General features: G+C 35.5%; 3 protein-coding genes across 5 annotated transcripts; 2 read left to right on the top strand and 1 right to left on the bottom strand.

Annotated features, from left to right (window-relative positions):
• Positions 1-1952: 1952 nt before the first annotated feature.
• LOC110619559 (pectinesterase) lies at positions 1953-4195 on the top strand. Its single transcript, XM_021763071.2, has 2 exons — positions 1953-3054; positions 3501-4195. Exons 1-2 carry the CDS (start codon positions 2076-2078, stop codon positions 4193-4195), a joined length of 1674 nt encoding a protein of 557 aa, XP_021618763.1. The 5' UTR covers positions 1953-2075.
• Positions 4196-4541: 346 nt separating this feature from the next.
• LOC110618556 (mRNA turnover protein 4 homolog) lies at positions 4542-7867 on the bottom strand. Of its 3 annotated transcripts, XR_006351141.1 has the most exons (9): positions 7706-7867; positions 7426-7591; positions 6767-6857; positions 6629-6687; positions 6350-6410; positions 5877-5967; positions 5706-5782; positions 4782-4977; positions 4542-4731 (listed from the first exon to the last, which is right to left on the bottom strand). XR_006351141.1 is itself a non-coding variant. In XM_021761700.2 (8 exons), exons 1-8 carry the CDS (start codon positions 7731-7733, stop codon positions 4864-4866), a joined length of 687 nt encoding a protein of 228 aa, XP_021617392.1. In that variant the 5' UTR covers positions 7734-7867; the 3' UTR covers positions 4542-4863. The 3 variants fall into 3 exon arrangements, 2 of the variants coding, with proteins under 2 accessions (XP_021617392.1, XP_021617393.1); XM_021761700.2 differs by having other exon boundaries at positions 4542-4977; XM_021761701.2 differs by having other exon boundaries at positions 4542-4927.
• Positions 7868-8133: 266 nt separating this feature from the next.
• LOC110618533 (separase) lies at positions 8134-21585 on the top strand. Its single transcript, XM_021761676.2, has 27 exons — positions 8134-8888; positions 9782-9959; positions 10033-10143; positions 10877-11011; positions 11115-11617; positions 12135-12240; positions 12334-12459; positions 12943-13236; positions 13315-13428; positions 13553-13774; positions 13909-14007; positions 14148-14276; positions 14363-14731; positions 14830-14919; positions 15075-15338; positions 15431-15554; positions 15675-16457; positions 16791-17028; positions 17265-17367; positions 17513-17707; positions 17875-17912; positions 17997-18226; positions 18649-18895; positions 18979-19381; positions 20111-20350; positions 20556-20643; positions 20731-21585. The coding sequence occupies exons 1-27, from the start codon at positions 8233-8235 to the stop codon at positions 21246-21248; spliced, it is 6603 nt and encodes a 2200-aa protein (XP_021617368.1). The 5' UTR covers positions 8134-8232; the 3' UTR covers positions 21249-21585.
• Positions 21586-21741: the final 156 nt, after the last annotated feature.

Raw genomic sequence — 21741 nt, 5'->3', positions numbered from 1 at the left:
ACTGAGTGTCTATAAGACCCGCTGGCGATGGATAGGGGAGAACAATTCATTCATTAGGAAAGCGAGCCCTAACTGTAAAGATGGTGGTATTAAAATAGTCGCGGGAAAAGTAATGAGAGAAGGAGGAAGGAGTAATAGATGACACCAAACTCACTATATCTGGAATCCTAATAGGAGTCATAAGAAGAGTAGGACGTAACTCGGATTAACAAATCAAGAATTATAGAAAAGAGAAAGAATAGTGTAACAAAAACAACGCAAGAGACAGAACAAGTAAAAGTAAGAGCGTAAGTTTAAAATGGGTAAATGAGAAGAAAAGATGTTTTGACAACACTCTCCTAGAGTCATGCAGTAATAATTGGAATCTCAAAATTTATCACTCATTAATCATAAAATAATTAATGAGCGGGTATACAAGCATTTGATAACGACCGGGCCCAACAAGCTTCGACCATGGTTGAGCCCATGCTAAAAAGGTCGAGTTTTAGTTCTATTAGGGTCCAATGCATGGACCTACTCCATATACAAGCCCTAGACTTGCTTTGACAAGCCAAGCTAGGTGCAGGCCTACACGTGGAGGCCTGATCACGAATAATCCGTTAGTCCCGTGGGACAACAAACCCCGTAATATAAAGGATCATATTCATATGGCGCCTGACGATAGAAAAGAATACAGTAAGTCCATACATATGACCAATGTGATTAGGACAGGAGGGTATGAGCGCCAATCGACGGTTACACGTCGCCTGACGATAGAAAAGAATACAGTAAGTCCATACATATGACCAATGTGATTAGGACAGGAGGGTATGAGCGCCAATCGACGGTTACACGTCCCTAAATGACAAAAGAGAAAATGAATAAAAGGAAACAGGAAGGAACAAGGCAAATTTATTAAAATATACTCTGAATTTATCTCTTACTGAATTTTAAATATCAAAAATTAAATAATAAAATGTTTAATAATTAAACTAATAAAAAAAATTAGTTAGTATAATATTTAATAATTAAACTAATAAAAAAAAATTAGTTAGTATATTTTTTTAATATTTCATAAATGTGTTAATATATTTTTTAAAATCAATTAATTAATGACTTTTTCTATTATAATTTATAATATATTTTTTAATACCTTATAACAGTTTTTATTTTTTTAATACCTCATAAATGAATTGTAGATTTTCTTTCCTTCCCTAATGGTTATATTAATTTACGAAGGTACCTTCTAATAAATTTTTAAAACCACGTAAACGTTTTAATAATTTTTCAAATTAAAAAATTAATTAATTAATTTTCTCATATAATACTTTTTCCATTCCATAATTATTTATTTATTTTTTCTTTTTTATTTTAAAATTATTATTTATTTTTTAGACTATAATAACATATAAATTAACAATTATAATTTTATTTTATGTTATTTTAAAATTTTTTTAAAATATCTCTTAATATTTAATAAAATTTAATATATTTAAAATAAATTTAATTACAAAATTAATAAAAAAATTATATTTTTTAATCCACATGAAAAATAAAGCTGTCAAGAATTATGAAATAGGAAAAGTAATTTTTTTTATTAAATTTCAAAATTTAAAATCTTAACCATTAAGATTTTAGTTGAACTAACATAACTAGTTAATTGTATTATAATGAACGATCTCCAAACAAAATATTGATCACATTTACTAAATTAATTAATATTTTTAGCAAATTAAAATATCAGTTTTTACTATTGAAAACCAACTTACCTACCCTCTTACCAGAACTATATAGTTCCTTACCCTTTCAAACAAGAACTGTTATTCTCAGTTGAAGAAAAAGGAAATTGTTGGAACAGCTTTTTTCTTTCTGTCATTACTTCAAACACTAAGATCAAACATAGTTCCCAATTGATTGGAGCTAAACAATTTACAAACTTCTTACAACTAAATCAACTATACAACTCATAACCAAGCTGAAACTGCGCTCTACCATCCTAAAACCCTAATTTGGTGTAATCTCCAAAGCCTATATATATAAAGAATTTCACATGCATAAGAGAGAAAAGATTAAAGGGTTGAGTACAAACAAGAAAAATGGGTGCCCAATTAATTGTTTCTGTATTTGCAGTCATTGCTGCTGTTGCCTGTGTCATTGCAATGGCGGGTTTGTTCTATCAAGGGAGTGAAATGGAAGATTTAACCTCTGATGAAATCAAGTTTCTTCATGACCAAGCTTGTGAACCCACCAATTATAAAGAAGCTTGCCGTCGTACCCTTGAGTATGTAAACAGTACAGACAGTAAAGAGTTTTTTAAGGCAACTATTGTAGCTGCATCTGATGCAGTTAAGGAATCAATAAGGTTGTCCAAACGTTTAGAAGTTAAGGCTGAAAATGGATCTCGAGAGAAAATGGCACTCGATGATTGCCAGGAATTGCTGGAAAATGCCATGCAGGAGCTCCAGGTTTCGTGTTCACTGGTGAATGGTAGTGATCAGAACACAATCATTGAACGTTCTCCTCAGTTGCAGAGCTGGCTGAGCTCTGTCCTTGCATTTCAAGAAACATGCGTCGATAGTTTTGAAGTCCATTCCCTGATTAGGCCTTTGATGAGAAAGGGTATGGTTGATGGCAGCCATCACATCGACAACGCTTTAGCAATCCTTTCTACAATGTCCAATATCTCCAAATCCTATAAGACTGATCACCATATTTCGACCAGAAGCTCTCGCCGGATTCTTTCTCTTGGTGATGGTGGATATCCCACCTGGTTCTCTGCCGCCGACAGAAAACTTTTGGCCTTACAAGGTAATGGGATGATTCAACCAAATGCTGTTGTGGCACTTGATGGCAGTGGAGAATTTAGGAACATTACTGCAGCCCTTGCTGCGTATCCTAAACATCTAAAGGGTCGATATGTTATCCATGTGAAGGCTGGAATCTATCATGAACATGTTACTGTCACCAGGAAACAATCTAATGTTTTCATCTATGGTGATGGACCCAGAAAGACCGTCATCACCGGAAAAAAGAGCTCCGCCAGAGGTGTAAGCGCGTGGAGGACTGCTACATTTGGTAAGTTAAACACTACTGCAAAAATGAGTCTGACTGTTAAAAATTATTATTTTATAAATTTAAATTATAATTATAAATCAATCGCAATGATTTAAAATTTGCATCATTAATCCTAGCTGCTATAGCCTAAGAATTATTTGTTTACTTTTTTTATAATGAGTAAAGAGCATGTCTAAAATTATAATTTCATTAAATATAAAATAAATTATTTATTATAATATATTATTATACATTTTGAAATTTGAATTTTCTCTATAATAATATTAAATTTTTGTGAAATTGTTATTCTAATAATATTAAGATAACAATTTTATAATTAATGCTACGATATTACTGTATAAATTCTAAAATGTAGCATTGAAATCAGATAATTCACCATCATTAATGATAAAAATGAATTTTCCCAATTACAAATGATTAAATGAAATGTTAATGACTAACTGCAGTGGCTGAAGCTGATGGGTTTATCGCCAAGTCAATAGGATTTGCAAACACTGCAGGTCCTCGTGGGCGACATGCTGCGGCACTGAGAGTGGATTCAGACATGTCAGTTTTCTTCAATTGCAGAATGGATGGGTATCAAAACACATTGTTTTACCAAGCCAAACGCCAATTCTACCGGAACTGTGTCATTTCCGGCACCGTAGATTTCATCTTTGGTTATGGTGCTGCAGTGATCCAGAACTCCTTAATCATTGTCAGGAAGCCAAGGGTCAACCAGAAGAACACAGTGATTGCAGATGGCAGGACAGAACAGCATGCAACTACTGGATTGATCATCCACAACAGCAGGATTGTCCCTGAGAAAAAGCTTTTCCCTCACAGGTTCAAGATCCCAACGTACTTGGGCAGGCCCTGGAAGCCATTCTCCAGGACCATTGTTATGGAGTCACAATTGGCAGATTTCATTCAGCCAGAGGGATGGATGGCTTGGGCTGGTTGTTTACACCTTGACACTTTGTATTATGCTGAGTACGCCAATACTGGCCCTGGAGCCAATACTAACGGCAGGGTCAAGTGGGACAATTTCAGAGTAATTGACAGGACTGAGGCCGTTCAATTCACTGCTGGGCAATTTCTTCATGGAGCTGAATGGATAAAAGAAGCTGGAGTGCCCGTCTTGCTAGGATTGCGAGATTGAGGACATTCTTTACCTTTTTATTCCATTCTTCAATTGCAGAACGCAAAAAGAAAACATTTGAATCATGTAGAAGCTGGAAGTTGATTAGTATATTTTTAATGAAATTTGTTTCTTTTGTAATGCAGCCCCATCTGCATATATTTTTGACATAGATACACTTATAACATGAAATTTTCTCAACATCTCCTTGATTTGAAATTGTTTTACCCTCTCCTTGAGGCCATAGGCAGCCTCTATTGGGAAGTTACAGGTTTAAATACCATCAGCACAATCTACTAAAAATACGCTGAAAAATAATGATGATTTTCCTTCTGATGATTGCTTGTTTGCTGTTCTCAAATGACTTGTAAAAAAAATTGCGACAAACATTTCATTATATGAAAATAAGTGAAGAAAACAATCTGCTTTCTAATTTCTCCCTTCAAAAGCAGCCGAAGCCAATGAAAACCAAATTCAGGTGCAGAAGCTTGCAGACAAAACTGAGCAATAAAACAAGAAGCTGCCTTTGATTACCAAAGGTACAAAGCTCCTCTATTGCTTTGCATTACACACACACATATACTTCCTACTGGATGCATTAGCTTGTATTACACGCGATTTGGATGGATCTCATTAGGATTTTACATAAATTCAAGGATTCTATAGACTGAAGCCACAATTTTGTTCTTTTACGCCGATTCAACATCTGACTCCTCTTGTTCTCTATAAACCTCAAAATCTTCAGGACTCCATCTGCAAATTAAGTGAAGTCTGAAAGTAGCCATCTTGATGCCCAATAATCGCTGCAAATAAGTAATAGATCAACCACATCCTCTAACTAAAAGAAAGAATGGGGACAGTGGCTAGTCAGATGAAATGGATAGCCACTGATAATACTACTAACTGAAGCTGCGCATTATATCTATGCTAGTCTTGGTAACCAAATTTCAAATCCAGTGGTTCAGAGTTCAGACAGACAGGATCAGCTACATTTGAAAAACCAATCACAAGTAACAAAAGTATAAGAACAAAAGAGCAGAGAATTTTAGGACAACAGCAGAGAATTTGGGGAAAAAACTTGTATAGTATCCCTTGTTCAACAACAGATTCAACAATCCAAGTTAACGGATGAAAAAAAAAGGATGACCTGACATATTGGATCAACAATGAACTGCAATCCAGTAACATATCCTCCATCAAAGCACACTAATAATGAAAGCATCACCAACGAACATGCAACACTTTTTCACTATGACAAAGCACACATACATGCACATAAACTGGATTTGCAGTTCCCATAAATCTTAAAGGAAAAAATAACATAGTCCTAGGTGGGAAGACAAAATTTCCAAACATGGTGATTTTGCTGATGAAGTTAAAAAACCAGTCAAAAGGTTTAAAATCATTGGAACAAAACTTGGTTGAGGGCTACTAAGATGAGAGATCAGAGAAGGTTACACTTGTAGCCCTAGGTCTAATAGTCACCTGTTTACCTGGAAGAATAATAAAAAATTGGGAAGGCTAGACTTACCAGTATCCGAGCTGACTCGGGTGATAAATGTTTTCCCTCTTCACAAACAACAAAATCTGAAACTAGCTCCACAACACCTGCAGATCATGATTAACTTGATCATGCATCACAAGCTATATACAAATCCACATCTATATAAGGGACACCAAGCAGCAAAAAGCACTTAAGTACCCTTGTTCAACCGAACAGGCATTCCTTGCTTGCGAAGAAAGGGCTCCATCTCATGGGTAAATTGCTCCAAGGGACCTTCCTTAAGTTCTACCTGAGACATCCAAACGTTAATGAGAATGTTGGGATATCTACATCTTATGTGAAGTATAAATATGGAGATAGCAATTGTATAGTCTCTATTTTATGGTAACACCAAAATAGTATTTCTAGAAGAAGAAGAAGAAGAAGAAGAAGAGAGAGAGAGAGAGCTTAAATATCCAGCCCTTTGATTAAAGTCAATAAGCAATGTACTCAATACAGCTTTAGTTGTTTGACCTAGAAAACTGACATGTAAGTCAAATAATAGAAGGTTTTCCATATGGTAAGTCAAATATTAGAAGGTTTTCCATATGGTAAGTCAAATAATAGAAGGTTTTCCATATGGTAAGTCAAATAATAGAAGGTTTTCCATATGGCTTTCCATATGGCTATACCTTTTCTATAGCAATGCTTCCTGTCCTAGCAAAGTCATATTCCTCATATTCATTGAATAACCTGCAAAAGACCACAAAAAATGATGAGTAACAGTGTCACAAAACACAGCCAAAGTGCTAGCAATTCTTAACAACAACATGAAGTTCATTTTCAATCTGCAAACATGTCCAAAGGGAATCTCTAGGATTGCCTAAATGCCAAAAGTAAAACAGCAACTATAATGTCACGACCATAAAGAAACAAGACATCATAGACAAAATGACAAATACAAAAGTTACCTTTCAACTTCTTCTTTTGGCAAGTTGGTGAGAAAAAGTCCAGCATCTCCATGGAGAAGCTAATAGAAAAAATTAAGGAAACGAAGGTAAAAGACAATAATTTTCTATTTCAAAACTTTCATAAATAAAAAATCTTACCTTGGAAACTTTGTGAAGTCCTGGCCTGATCTCATCAGCAACAGATCGACCAAGAGATACCTGCATAACTTTGTTTGATCCAAGGAAGAATCTGAAAATATCATAATAATGAAACAGCTTGTGAGCTATACATGCTCAGATTGAGCATCCATTGGGGATTCAGTGGAAAAAGGGTATTGACCACATTATAAGATATTAAGATGCTTTAGAGTTCCCATAAGTAAAAGCCACAATATAAGATGAGCAAATTTCACCCTGATGATAATCAATAGCGCAAGGAAGATATTGTACTGTGCATATTACAGAAGCTAAACCACAAAACAAGAGGAATAAAATCAAATTGTTGAACTTAATAACATCTTCCACTTATTTGCTCTCTGAAAATGAAATGCTCAACCCAAACTTATCTTGAATGAGAATTTCCCACCTCAATTCTAAGTTCACCCTCCCCCTAACCATTTTTGCACACTCCCATAAACCTCAACTCAAAGCTGACAGATCCAAGTTGGAAACCCAAATCAATTCTTAATCACTTAGTTGCCCCCTTGGAATCCCAAGTTTCAATGACAACCACAAAAAACATAAATTTTAATTATCCAACAAAGATAGAGATCAGTATGCTCGAATCAGGAACTACATTTCCGCACTAGTAAACTGACCTGCTGGTAGATTTGAGCTGCTCTCTAAATTCCTTGAACTTGAGATTTCTCATGTTCTCAAAACTAAACACATATATCGAATTATAGTTTTCCGCCGCTTCCCTTATCGATGTTACTATCGATTCTTTGTGTTCTCTCCCTTTTTTCTTGGTTTTTGTTAGTGAAACTACAAAATCACACAACAAATTCGCAATTAACAAACGAAAAAGACCCGAAATATGACGCTCCACACCTGTTTCACCGTATATCATCAAATAAAACGGAGGAGAAGAAGGTAGACCTGCTCTGTTGCGCTTGGACTTCGGCATTGTTGGTAATGAAACAGAGCTGCAAGAGCAAACCTTAGCTTCGGAAGCGAGTTTATAGTCGTCCTCTGCGAGGTTTTTGCGATTAGGGTTTTAATTATGCCTGTATATATGCATCCTGAGGTGAAAGCAGCGCTTTCATGGATAAATTATTAATTTAAGCAATATTAATTATTAATTTGTATTTCTATTAAAAAAAATTATTAGTTCTTATTTTAAATTATTCAATTAAAAAAACTCTATTACACCGAATAAAAATATATAAGAAAGTAAGCGATATGGGCCGGAAACAAGGCATTTTTTCCTGGGTTGGGCTAATTCACGGGTCAGAAGAGGCCCGGGTCATGAAATTCGGATTCAACTCGTCGGAGCGGTCAATAATTCGCTGATTTGAAAAAAAAAGAGATCCCTAGGCGGCTTCAATTCCCGCCTTTCAAAGAAGACGCATTCCTTTCACTCAGTACGCTTGTCTTCCTTCCTCCTCCTCCTCTCTCTCTCTCTCATGGCTTCTCTCTCAGAATCCAATCTAATTTCCAAGCTCGAATCCTCCACTTCTACTCCCGTGTTCCCCCTCTTCTGCGATTTCCTTATCCCTTTCAATGATATACGAAATCCCAAGAAAAACAAATCCCAAGTCCAAACCCTCACTCGATCTCTAGCTAAGCAGTTCCTCCCTTTCCTTAATCGCTGTCTTTCAATTTTGCCAAAACGCCTATCTGATTCCTCCAAATTACGCACCGAGGAGAGTAACGAATCACCGAAGCTTGTTACTGAACTTTTTGATGTTTACGAGCTGTGTTTGGATTGCTTGGAACTAGTTTCTTCGCAGTTATCGTGTAAGCCTTACATGGTGAGTATACAGAGGGTAAGGTTGCTGTATTGCTTGGAAGCTTGTGGATTTTATAAGGAAGCAGAAAATGAAGGGTTTGGGGTTTTGGAGAAGCTTCGAGGTTTGGATTTGGGAGAGAAGAAGAAGAGAAAGGAAAAGTTGGGGGAGTTTGTGCCCAATGTGGTGGAGAATGGGGATGCAGAGTTTGCGAAGCTAGTGGTGGAGGTGGTAGTGGCCATTGTGAAGTGTGTGGCATTGAGGCAGGGCACAGCTGGCGGGGATTATAAGAAGGTTATTAGGTTGGTGGATGAGGTTGCACCCTGGTTCAGGTGTGTAAAATGCTATCTCTCATCTTGTGGGCGGGGCTGTGCGTTGAGTGAAAAAAAAGGCCAAATGGGGATTTCTGAGTTACATTATTTTGGAAAATTTAAAAGGAAATAACCAAAAGAAAACTAGAGTGAGTTAAACTGCCATTGGCTTTATTTTTTCTTCATATGTATTTTTGTCAATGGGAACTGAGGGAAAATAAAAAATACTTGAGTAGTTGGAGTTCAGTTTCTTATGAATTTCGGTAGTTCTGAAGCAAAAATGGGGAAATGAATAATTGCACAAACACACAATAGTAATTCAGGAAGCTAATGTTGTATCAATCTGATTTTGGGTTATCCTGGCAGAGCTCTGCTGTTTGCTTCAATGTGATCTTGTGCTTTTTGGTTGTTTAAATACTTGTCTATACTTAGAGAAAGAAGCAGCAAGGAAAAATTCTTTGAAATTTGATACCCATAGAGCTTTAATTGGTTGAAACTAATATCCCTTTTGAAGCAAAGACATTTCTGAAAGCCAATTTCTAATAGAATAGTGATACAAAAAGTATAATGCATTGCTTTAAAGAAATAAGAGATGAGGGAAAGAACAAAAATAAATATTTTATTACTTTTCTGAAGCTGTTTGCTTTCAGAAGATGATAACTGGTAATTTCCATAATGTTTGGTAATCATTTTTGTAGAAGTTCTGCTGTTACTGAAAGCAACTAGTAGATTTTATGTTTAAATTATGTACCATTCTCTGTTTTTATGTTTAAATTATGTATTGTTCTTTCTCTGATTTAACAAAAAGCATGGTAAAGATGGGTTCTCACTATTTATATGTAAATGTGTTCTACTGTAGTTTGGACTTGGGATTTAGAGTTCTGATGGTATGTATTTGCATGTAAATATTTTAGGGTGTTAGATGCCAATGCATATGAGAAGTTACATAGGGTGCTTGTCACATACTTAGGCAAATGCACTCTATTTTTGCTTGGGGAGCTACAAAATTTTGACAGAGATATAGTGCGTGCTTTTAGTTTGACATCATTGAACGAGTATGCAAAGTCATCCTTGAAAGATCAAATTTACAAGGTAATTTTTGCTTTCTTTTTGGCCACTTAAATTTCAGAGGATCATGTTTCTCTAATTAGTGATGTGTTTGCAGTTTTCTCGCCGGATTTGTTCCACTTTGCTCTTGCTCCAGGATTATGATAGACCTTCAGTCATCGTTGACATGTTAATATGCATTTTCAACTTTCTGGCCCGTATGTGTAAGGTCAGTAAGCAGATTTATCAGTCAAGGTCCTACATAATGACCTTTACTTCTCTTGGTTGTGAGAGTGGTTTTTTTGAATTGATTTCCCTTCACAACCTTTTTAGTATTTCCAATTTAAATGCATATTATAAGAGAAAATGCATGAAAGTTGCAAATGATTTATTTTCTGTGCTTAGAGTCCTATTCTTCCCGTGGACATCAACTCCACAATGTTCTTCTTGGTGGTTGCAAATTGCAATTGACTCATTTCATCATCATATCCGGGCTATTTGTGCCCTTTAGTAACCATTAGTTGAAACTTTTCTTGAATTGGAGACTGCAAGTTTAAAACTCCAAGGTGGATATATTCTTATGTCAAGTCAAGTCATTTTCCTCCACTTATGATGAGTTCCTGTTATAAAAGCTTTTGTTTTAGATTTATGTTACCTGGACTCAAGGATAAAAATCAAATATTGATATTCATCCAGGAGTCATGCTTGGCATGTGAAAGAACAAAAAAATAACATTTAGCACTTCTTCATTGTCTTTGTCCTCAGTGCGCCCAGGAGTAAACTGAAAATTTTCACCTGATAGAAAAATTTTGAGTTTTCATCTTAGTTGAAATATACATTGCAAAGAGCTTATTGCCTTAGACTTTTTGATGCAATGCTTTATGGGATATGTTCTTTGCACGTTAATCTTGAAGCAAATCAGCTTGTCCATATTGCTTATGAACTTTTTTGTTGTTTGGCAGGTTGAAGAGCAAAATTGGAGAATAGAATTTGTTGAACTTGTCTCTTATTGTGCCAATAAATGTCTGACTGCAAGTACAATTTTTTGTAGTACTTTTGCAGAACATCTAAACAAGTTAGCTGGTGATTTATGTCCGGTATCATGTTTAGATCATTTGATTATTTACCCTCGAGCCATATCATTATTTTGACAAGTACACCTACCTAAGTATTTATATTTTTAACTCAATGTTTTGGCAGGCCATGACACCAACGGATATGATTCTCAGGCTTTATGTTGTTGGATTGACCTATAATGACTCTGTTGTTAAGTCCCAACTTGCCAATTTTACTTCCTTCGAAAGTGCGGTGAATGAGCCTGCAGTTTGTATTTTTCTTTCTGATGTTGTTAGATCTCACAGTTTGGCATCTGTTCTTGGTTCACTGCGAAGTTACTTTTATGACAGATACAAGGAAAACTGTGTGTCATATGGTGTTGATCACAAGGAATCTGACTGTCTATTATGTTCTCAAAAGCCTTCCCATTATGGAATAACTTTAGCTTGCACACAGAAGGATAGAAGGGATTATTTGCTGGGCTACTTAAATGCATTGGAGTTCTTGTGTCAGCCGCTTGCTGAACTAATAAACTCAGAGAAAAAACAAATAGTTGCTAAAAATGAGGTTGCTTCTGTTTCTACATTCCTGTTTAGCATTCAAGAAGCATTTGATCAATTTTTTGATGTTTTCCTTTTTATCCACAGGTAAGTCAACTATGATATATTTGGTGCCTTCTTCATTTTGCTGTGGTTAATAGTGCTAAAATTATGTGTTCCATTTTAAATTTTTTTGCTGCTAAATGGTTCAATGAAAGAGTATTATGGTTAATTTAGTGTTTGTTTCTTTCTGTGTGTTAAGTACCATTTAGTGTGACTGTTCATAGATCGAGTCCTGAAGCAACAGGCGTCACATGTGGTATAGTGGAATTAATAAGATGTATAGTTGCATTTACAGATGAAATCTCTTTGGTTAAAAGTTCTCTTTTGGAAAAAAAAATCTTGTCTTTTTTCCCCTTTTTTATTATACTTTGGGAGTCCTGGAAATTTAAATTCTGAACTATGCACAAGCTACGAGTTCAATTTGTTATGCTGCTTATGTTTTAGACCTGAACTTGATTAGATACAAATTTATTAGACTTGAACTTGATTAGATACAAATTTATTGTCACCTATGTCACTAAGCAGTAAGCATTTTCTGATATTAGCCTATATAAGCGTGCAGTACAGCATCTAAAAAAGAGGGGGAAGAAATTGATGAAAAAAAGACGATACTTAGTGTTGCTGTTGCTGCTTTTACTCTCTCCATCAGAACAAAGCTTAAATTCCAGGTTGCTGTTCTTGTTCCCAAATAATTGAGATATGCATTTCAATTTGCTTCAAACTTTAAATATTGCTAATTGGCCTTCTGTTTCTTATTTCAGAGGAATGTGCATCTAATAAAGCACATCATTGCCAGCAAATGGATTCAACCCCGGGAGCTGAAATATATATTTGCCTCTCTTTACAATCTTGGTGTACATTTGTACAGAAATAAGGAAGTAAATGAGGTACTCAAAAGAAATTAGAATGACATGGTTTCTGACTTGAAAGCATGTAATGTTAGCATGATACCTTTCTATGTGATTATATGAGATCGTCTGACTTGAAAAGTATGGGATGTTAATATGATTCCCTTCTATGTGATAAAAATTTATTTTCTGGTTCATGATTTGTATGGCAGCTCCAGGTTTGAATCTAATTTTCAAGTTCCTTTGTTAAGAAAAACATTTAGGATGGAAATTAGAAATAGGATAATATCACTGTGCCTTTTGAGTTTGCTTTTTTGTTGTAAGTTTGAAAAATGTGTAGGGTAGAATAAAGAGTGGGCTCATTGTGCTATTGTTTAAGAGGCAGATGTTATAATTGGATCAGCGGATGGAAAATAATCATGTGGAATTGTAGATAATTCTATAATTCCAGACATGCAGATTTGTTTCTGTTATGTTTTATACATATTCAATGCCTTCTTTTTGTTTTTCATTATCTTTCAGGCTTCAAAGGCGTTAAAATTATCTTGCAGAGCTTCCTGGACTTGTGTTGTGCTTCTTTGCCAAATGTTTATGAACAAGACAAATGGGTTAACTGATGATCTCTCAGAAGATCTTATTCTGGATTTTGTTATGGAGGCATGTACACGAACTTCATTTCTTTTGGATGTTCTCTCTCAAGGTGGCATTCCTAAAGTGAAAAAGATGATGGTATATAGTCTTGAAAGTTGGTCAGTTGCTGAAGATTTATTTACAAGGCTGCCAGGTCCTATGCCTTTGGTGAAACAATGGGTGAAGGTAACATTTAAATGCCTTAAACTGTCTGTCTTTAACATATTTGGCTTTTTAACAGTTTCATTTTTATTTAATTCTCAGATAGAATGCAAATGGAATAAGAAACTGGATGTGGACGATAGTCCAACCTTATATGATTTGTTATCATCCTCTCCAAAATTGTCAAAGAGGACAATTGGCAAAATTTTACAGCAGGTACCCTTTGTTTTTCTGTTTTTTCTGCATTTTGTGTTACTGTTTATGCTATTTCTCTGTTGTTGTGACTGTTGGATTTTCCAATTACCTTTCTTTTTCTCCTTTTTTTTCCAAATTTGTATAGGAGCTTCTTGCATATGAAGGAATGGGCACCATATACCCTGAATTGTGCCAGCAAAAGCAAATTAAAATAATAGATATCCTCTTGCAAGATATTTACTTCACACAAGATTGTTATTTAGAGAGATCAAGAATTTTACTACAAAAAGGGAGGGCTTTGAGGGCCAGTGGGTTTGAAGGTTTGACCGGCTGTATTCAATGTGTGTCTGAAGCAATATCTATTATCGTGAGTTACTCGGTCACAGTGGCTACAACATGTTTCTTTGTGTCATATTTTGGTTGTATAGAACATTCATTATTAAATTCTTTGCTGTCTATGGAGTTGGGTGTGTGACTCACTTGAGATAGCCACTGAAACAGAATGAAAAATGCTGCAACACAAGTCCAACTTGTCTTCAGTTAGCCGTGGCATATTGCTTACGGGCATTATGTACCCAAGAAGCTGTACCAAACTCAAAGGTGTTTATCATGCAAGGCTAGTCTTCATATTTACTATTTAATGCTTAAAGATTATGTGCTTAGTTATTAAGTTCATCTAAGAAGGAAAATGAAGCTGTCCTATTTTACTGAATTTTCTCTCGGTTTGTTTCTGCAAGTAGCAAGTCCTTCAAGATGTCAAAGCTGCCTTAAATGTATGGTTGAGCATTCCAGTTCCAGATGATGGCAGTATCTTATCTGATAGTGCAATGCCATTACTGTATAATATATTTGATTTATTATCAATAAAGGTATCTTTGTGATCTCACTATGTAATATTAGTTATCATTGCTGATGCCTTTCCAGCTTAATTTCCTCAATTATTTTTTCTCTACAGGGTTCAATTGAATTTCATGATGACATGTATAAGCTGATGATTAGATTATTTGAACAAAAACATGTTCCATTGGAGAAGTTCTTGTCCATGTTGTGGGAGAGTAGAAGGCTTAGCCATGCCCTTTGTGTCTCACCTGTATGTGATGAATTGCTGATGAGCTTATCAAGGGATTATGGTGAACAATTCAAGTCTATTGATTTTTGGATGCATTGTCTGAAGGAATCCCCACCTTTACTAATTGGGTTTCAGCTAAATTTTTCATATTTATTTACAAGCATTTCCTGGGACTCTTGTAATCACAGAACTTCTTTTCAATCTGACATCACAGTTGATGATGCTAAACAGGCTGCTTATGAACTCATTTCAAGAGTAAGATCCTTTCAAGGAACCACCGTTACACTTTCATTAATTTGTCTACCGCTTAATTAGTATGAAGTCATTGGTCAATTTCTGTTGCTCGTTTATAGGTTCCTGTGACCTGCTATTCTGTTTTCTTTGCTGGATGCCTTTTCTATGATTTGTGTGAAAAACTCCTTGCAAGCGGACAGTTATCTGAGGTAATATTTTTCATTTCTTACTTAGTAACCGGTGCATGTATGGGTGTCTTGAGTATAATGCATAGTGATTTCTTTCAGCTTCATCTTGACTTATATTTGTGTCTTTCTGCTGGTTATGTATTTGTCCATTTCTAGTAAATTTTCCTTCTCTGCAGGCTCTTTATTATGCAAAAGAAGCCCATCGATTGCGTACTAGGCTCTTCCAAGAGAAATTTACATACTCTGTTGAGCAGGAAACTGAAAAGCATATTGAAGCTGGGGACCATACCCAAAAGCTTGCATATGGTCTTAGCAATCTTCAAGTGAAAAAGTCAGCTGCTAGTGAACTTTGGTATTCTGATACTATTTCATTAGATTTTGAAGACTCTTATATTAGTCCATGGAAAATACTTCAGTGTTATCTTGAAAGCACTCTTCAGGTTGTGTTATCTTTGACTTGTAAGCTTCTGATCTGGAAATTTCATCCGTACCCTATGTTCCATAAGGCTTATGAGTTGATTTGGAAATGCAGGTTGGAATTGTCCATGAAATAATTGGAAATGGAGGTGAAGCCGAAACTTTTCTTCTGTGGGGAAAAAACATCTCCTGCCAACAAAGCTTGTCCCTGTATATAGTTGCATTCTCTTCAGTTTTAGGTATAAAATAAACTTAGTTCCTATTCTAAGGTTCCTGGAATCATAAGTATTTTCCTGTTTTATAGTTGTTTTTGTTTAGAACTTGATGTGGTAATTATCTTGCTCTTGTTGAAATGCCAGGAAAACTATATCGCAAGAAAAGGTCTTGGGATCTATCAGAGAAGGAACTTCAAAGTGCCAAACAGACTTTAGCACTTAATTGCTCTGCTTTTTCTTGCCAAAAGTGCAGATTGGTGCTGGAAATTACTATTGATCAGCAGCTTGCTGATTTATCCCGAAATCGTATTTTTTATGCTAAGGATGTTTCAATGGAATGGTTACATGCTGCTGAAAGATTGTATAAATCATCCCTTGACAAGTTGAACTTTTCTGTGTGGAAAAACTCTATTAGTTGTCCTGAAGAGGTTGAAGATGGAATGAGAAACAAATTTCCTTGTCCATCAACAGATAATCCAGATATGACAGATTCTGTTTCCACAACGTCAAAGCCGAATGCTAAAGTGAAAACTCGAAGGTGCAGACAGACTAAGAATAATGCAAGTTCTTTACCAAAGGAGCAATCTTCTATGAGTGGGTGTAATACAAGACTAACTCGTTCTAGATATCGTTCTTCTCAGAACCAAAACTCGAGCAGTTCTACTGAGGTACTTGTCCTTTCAAAACATATCAATGGCAACAATGAGTGTGATTTGTCTGATGCTGTCAACCAAGGGAAGTCACTCTCCCAAATAAGGAACAGCACAGTTAATTTTACAGGTGAAGTTACATGCATTTGCAACAAATTGAAGTGCTGGTTTTGTATTGCTGTGGAAGTTCAGCAGTCTGGATTATTTATGAATTATATATATATGAAATGGGAGCTCATCCGAAGGCAGCTCTCCCTGAGGGTACTCGGTGGCAGAGGTATGGGTGCTCGTTATAGTTGTACACAAATGTACACAATACATTCCATATCCTTGAAAGTCTTCTGTTTTGTTAACTTGGCTTCAGATGTAATTAATGCACTGGCATGCTATTTATTCCACATTTTCCAATTACTCACTGGTCTGGTCCTTTTATTAGAATAATTTATGTGATACCAAACTGAACGAAAAAGATAGGGGTAGTAGAAAACAAGGGATTAATACTTGTGTAATGGAAGGGGTATGAAGGTTTAATATCTAAACGAGAATACAAATTAGGATGTCTGAACATGCAACTCTTTTTCCTTACATTTGGTTTTGTTTCAATTTTCAGGAAAATGCCTAGAAATTCATGGTCAAATCCATGAAGCACATGAGAATATTCTCCAAAGTATCTCTGTTCTATTCAGCCGAAACCCATTCAATCAAACTTATGCTCCTGCTTCCTTCTCTTTTTTGCTTGATTTGGTTGGGAGGGAGTTCTCTGGGGATGTTTTTGCCATTGAGCGTGCAGCTTTACTTTACAACATATGCTGGTTTTCTTTGAAGGGTTACTGTTCCAAAGACAACAGGTGTTTGTAATAATCTCTACATGGATGCCTATTATACCTGTTTGTTTACCTCTTTGTCAGACTGCAATGCTGCTGAGGGACATTATATAATTAAGTAATTTTAGTTTTATGTCTACACTAGAAATGTTATTTAATATGACTCAAAGTAATCACTGGTCTTCATGCACACTACTATCAACTGTTGAAATTGTCTTTTTATATAATTTAACATTTTTTCTTGATTTATTCTGCTCCAGGAACATCTGCTGTGATCTATCCCATGTTCAGTTACCAAAGATAGTTTCTTGCTTGATGCTAGCTTTCGTGCTCTGCCGTGAAGTTCCAATACTTTTTCAGAAGGTCAAACTTTCTCTTGCTTTCTTCAGCATAACTTACTCACAGTTATTCTCTATTCTTTATTTTCTTCAGCAATCAGTTGCTTTTCCTTCCATATCATTTGAAATTTCTTTTTTTCTTTTCTTTAATTTCAATCATTAAACTACAGGTTTCCAGATTGTTGTCTGGTATTTATATCCTTTCTTCCTCCAGTGAACGCTTTTCTTTGCCGCCTTGCAAAGTGCTCTCTGAGGGTCACTGGGCTTCTTATTTTCATCAAGCTTCACTTGGTACTCATCTCACTTGCCAGTTCTTTTCAAGTATCACTGGGAAACATAAAACTGCAAACCTTGTAGATGATCAGGTGTATATGCTTGCTCATTATTTCTTCCTCTTCTTTAGATGAAATTGCTTTATATAGCATAAGTTTGAAGAATGTTCTTTACCTCAATTATGTAAAATTGATTATATACTAATGCTGAAATCATCAGTATATTAACATCATAGTTTTAATTGTGTTTCCACTTTCAGGGCTCACAAGTAACTGGATTAACGTGCAACTTGCCCAGGTATTTTCAGCTGTTACATCTGCCTGTCAAGGCTTTCCATAAATTAAAACACATACCGAGTTTCCTTTTTGTTGTGTGCTGCAGGCTTGCACCCAAGTCTGTTAAAGATCTGGAACAATTTGTGACAGATTTTTTTTCGAATCTTCCTTGCACCACAGTCATTTGCATAAGTTTGATAGAGGGTCCTTATGCAACTTTATTACAAGATCTACTGATGTATCCTTCATGCGCTTGTGCCTGGATGCTGTTGTCACGGTTGAATTTTAAGAGCCAACCTATCGTGATGCTTCTGCCAGTGGGCTCAATTTCTGAAGGTGCTCTGCATAAAATATAAATGGGTAGTTCAGTTTATGATATTAACACAATCCACTTGTATGTGCGGTAGTGATGGTGCATTTAACAGAATCCTGAGACATTTTCTTGAATCATACCGTACACATTGGTGAAAACCACTAATCAGTTTATTGATTTTTGTTAGTTTGGTCATAATTGTTTAAGGAGTTCTTGTATTTTTAGATTATTGAGCCAAGTTAAATTTATAACATTTATTTTAAGCTTGAACCTTCATGTTCATTTTTTATTTAAATCATTTACATCTAGTGTGTGTGTGTATGTATATATATATAAAACTTCAGTTTGATTAACCAATTTTTTTCAGGTTGGTTTTCCAATTTTTTGTGCTTACCGTTAGTTGTACACTTTAGTTATGCCATACTCAATAATTTGCTTTTATCAGAAGCTTCAGATGATGATGCAGCAATTTCTGGCTGTGGAGAGTTTTCAGAGAACAATGACATGGGTAAACATTGGCATTGTCCTTGGGGTTTCACTGTTATTGACAAAGTCGCTCCTGCATTTAAACTTATATTGGAGGAAAATTACTTGTCTTCATCAACCTTTCCTTTAGAGGACACTAAAGAGAATAGAAATTCATGGTGGATGAGGAGAAAGAAGTTGGATTGGCAGCTCGGCAAATTGCTAAGGTAGTTCTCTGAACTCAATGCAACCCATCCAACTCTGAGAAATTATTTGCTTAGTGCTTAAAAATGCCATGCTATCATGTCAGGAATTTAGAAGATTTGTGGTTGGGTCCCTGGAGGTTTGTGCTTCTAGGAGAATTTTCCAACTGCAAACACCTGGACTCTGTGCAGAAAAAGTTGATACGTAATTTGAAATCTAAATGCAAAATGGATGTAAATGAAAGTTTTCTCAAGGTTATTCTTGGAGGAAGGTATGCTTTAGATGGAGGAGACTTTTTTGCTGACTTGGTATATCTGGAAAAGAGTTGCTTCATTGGGAAAACTCTATATTCTGATGAAGAAACATGCCAGACACTATATAATGAACCTGAAGGAATTGAAAAACTGTCTGACTTGGCCATCCAACTGCTTCATGATGCTTTGAATGAACTTGAAGAGGACTCTTTAAATAGAGAACCAATAATTTTGGTGCTGGATTGCGACATACAGGTGTGCCTTCCTTGGTTTTGGTTTTGGTTTTGGTTTCCTTTTGTCATATTCTGACATTGATTTCAGTTATTTGGGTTGAATCCATTGTTTTTCTGATTTAGTTATTTGTTGGTAGTTTTTAAAGATTAACCATGAATGTCACTAAAATATACTAACATTTTCTTTTAAAGTTTATTGGATGAGTTGATATTTGTACCAGAATTCACAGATGTTTGCTTACATATCCTAGAATTGAAATGGAATCCTGCAAAAAGTGAAGTTGACAAATTTTTGTTTCTTCCAAAAATTAATTGGTCAAGTTGGTATTTGTACTAAATTTCAGAGATGTGCTTACATGAACATTTTTAAGTGTCATATTTTATTATTCAACTAAGAGTCTGAGACCGAGCCTGAGGACTTAAGAACTAATCCAACTGAACCTTCAGTTCTGATCTTGTGGAAGTCCAACATTTTTTTAATCTCAAGAATGTAGACCTGAACTGTGCATATCAATGTACTTTTTGGTGTTTTGCTGAATGATAAATGACTTGCTGTTACTGATTATTTACACACTTCAAATTGTTTCAAAATGGTGTCTTGCTTTTGGTTAGCAAGGTAATCTAAGAATTTTAATTTTTCCAGATAAACCTGACATGTACTTCTACTGCTTCTCTTCAGAGTGAATTAGATTTTCTACTCTTCTAATATATGTGGTTCATTTAAGCTGACTTGAAGAATGACTATAATCAGATGCTTCCATGGGAGAATTTACCTGTTCTTAGAAACCAAGAGGTCTACCGGATGCCTTCTGTTGGCAGCATCTGTCTGACACTTGATAGAAGCTGCAACCATCAAGAGCAAGTTCAGCAGAAAATTTCTGCCTTCCCTTCTATAGATCCCTTAGATGCATTCTACTTGTTGAATCCTAGTGGTGATCTAAACAGCACACAAGTTGAGTTCGAGAACTGGTTTAAAGTACAAAATTTGGAGGTAATCTCTTTTATACCTTTTTGGTTAGGAAAATGAATAATAAAAAAGTTCATAATGAAATTCAGTGGTGGTGTCACTATCCCTGTTGCGGCAAACATAAATGGATTGATTCACAATTTTGTTATATTGGAGGTATTCAATATAGGGGTGATTACTGAAATAAGGTGTTTCTTCAAATGACACATTTCATTATAAATTGATAAAGGGGAAAGCTGGATCTGCTCCCACTGCAGAAGAATTGAGTTCAGCCTTAAAAAGCCACGACCTCTTCTTATATTTTGGCCATGGAAGTGGTATGCTTAATCAGCTGTGTCAATCACAAGAAGTTTATTTCTGCTATACGTTGTTTATCCTGCTAATGGTGTACGTCTGTGGAACAGGAGCGCAATACATTTCCCAGCAAGAGATTCAAAAACTGGAAAATTGTGCTGCTACACTTCTGATGGGATGCAGCAGTGGTTCTCTGTCGTTACATGGGTGTTACACTCCACAAGGTACTCCCTTATCCTATCTTCTAGCTGGTTCTCCCATCATTGTTGCAAATCTTTGGGAAGTCACGGACAAAGATATAGATCGGTTTGGGAAGGCTATGCTTGATGGCTGGTTAAAGGAAAGATCTAATGCTTCCACAGATTGTGCTCAATGCAATTTACTATTGAAAGAATTTGAGGCATTAAACTTGAAGGATCCCAAAGTTACTACCAAAAGAAAAGTCCAAAAGAAGAAAGAAATTGAAACTTGTGATAGTGATTCTTTAAAGAATTGTTGTAACCATAGACCACGGATTGGATCATTCATGAGTCAAGCTCGTGAAGCTTGCACTCTCCCTTTTCTTATTGGAGCATCTCCAGTATGTTATGGTGTCCCTACAGGCATAAGGAAGAAGAAGGATTTGTAAGAATATCAACCAGTCATTTTATTTCAGGATTTTAAAGATAAAATTGGATGGACAAGAAGCCAAGACCCAATACGACAGGTTAAGCATCAGCTGCCGAACTGTGCCAGAAGATTCAGCTAATGGCCACTGTTAATTCTTTTTAATTTCCATACTTGATTCTCTCTTTTCTTTTCTTTACTTTTCCTCAAATGATGTGCTTAGACTAAAAATTATTGGGGGCATGTGAATTTGCAATATTTCCCTGAAAATCCTTGTGTAATACCAAAAATTCATTTTTCTATAAATGTATATGTAGTTCATCCAAGGAATTGGAGAATTTGCTTTAGATATTGTACAAGCTTTGAATAATCTAAAATATATTATACAAAATCAATCCATCATGTAAAAAATTGATTAAGAGAAACTATAAAAACTTAAAATTTACAGATCTTTTAATTGATATTTGCATTTTACGATTAGCACATATGAGACTTGCATAAATATATGTAATAAT

This window comes from Manihot esculenta, chromosome 7, assembly GCF_001659605.2.
Source record: "Manihot esculenta cultivar AM560-2 chromosome 7, M.esculenta_v8, whole genome shotgun sequence".
Taxonomy (NCBI): Eukaryota; Viridiplantae; Streptophyta; class Magnoliopsida; order Malpighiales; family Euphorbiaceae; genus Manihot; species Manihot esculenta.
The sequence above is the reverse complement of the archived record's forward strand: the minus strand, read 5'-3'. Positions and strand labels throughout refer to the sequence as shown.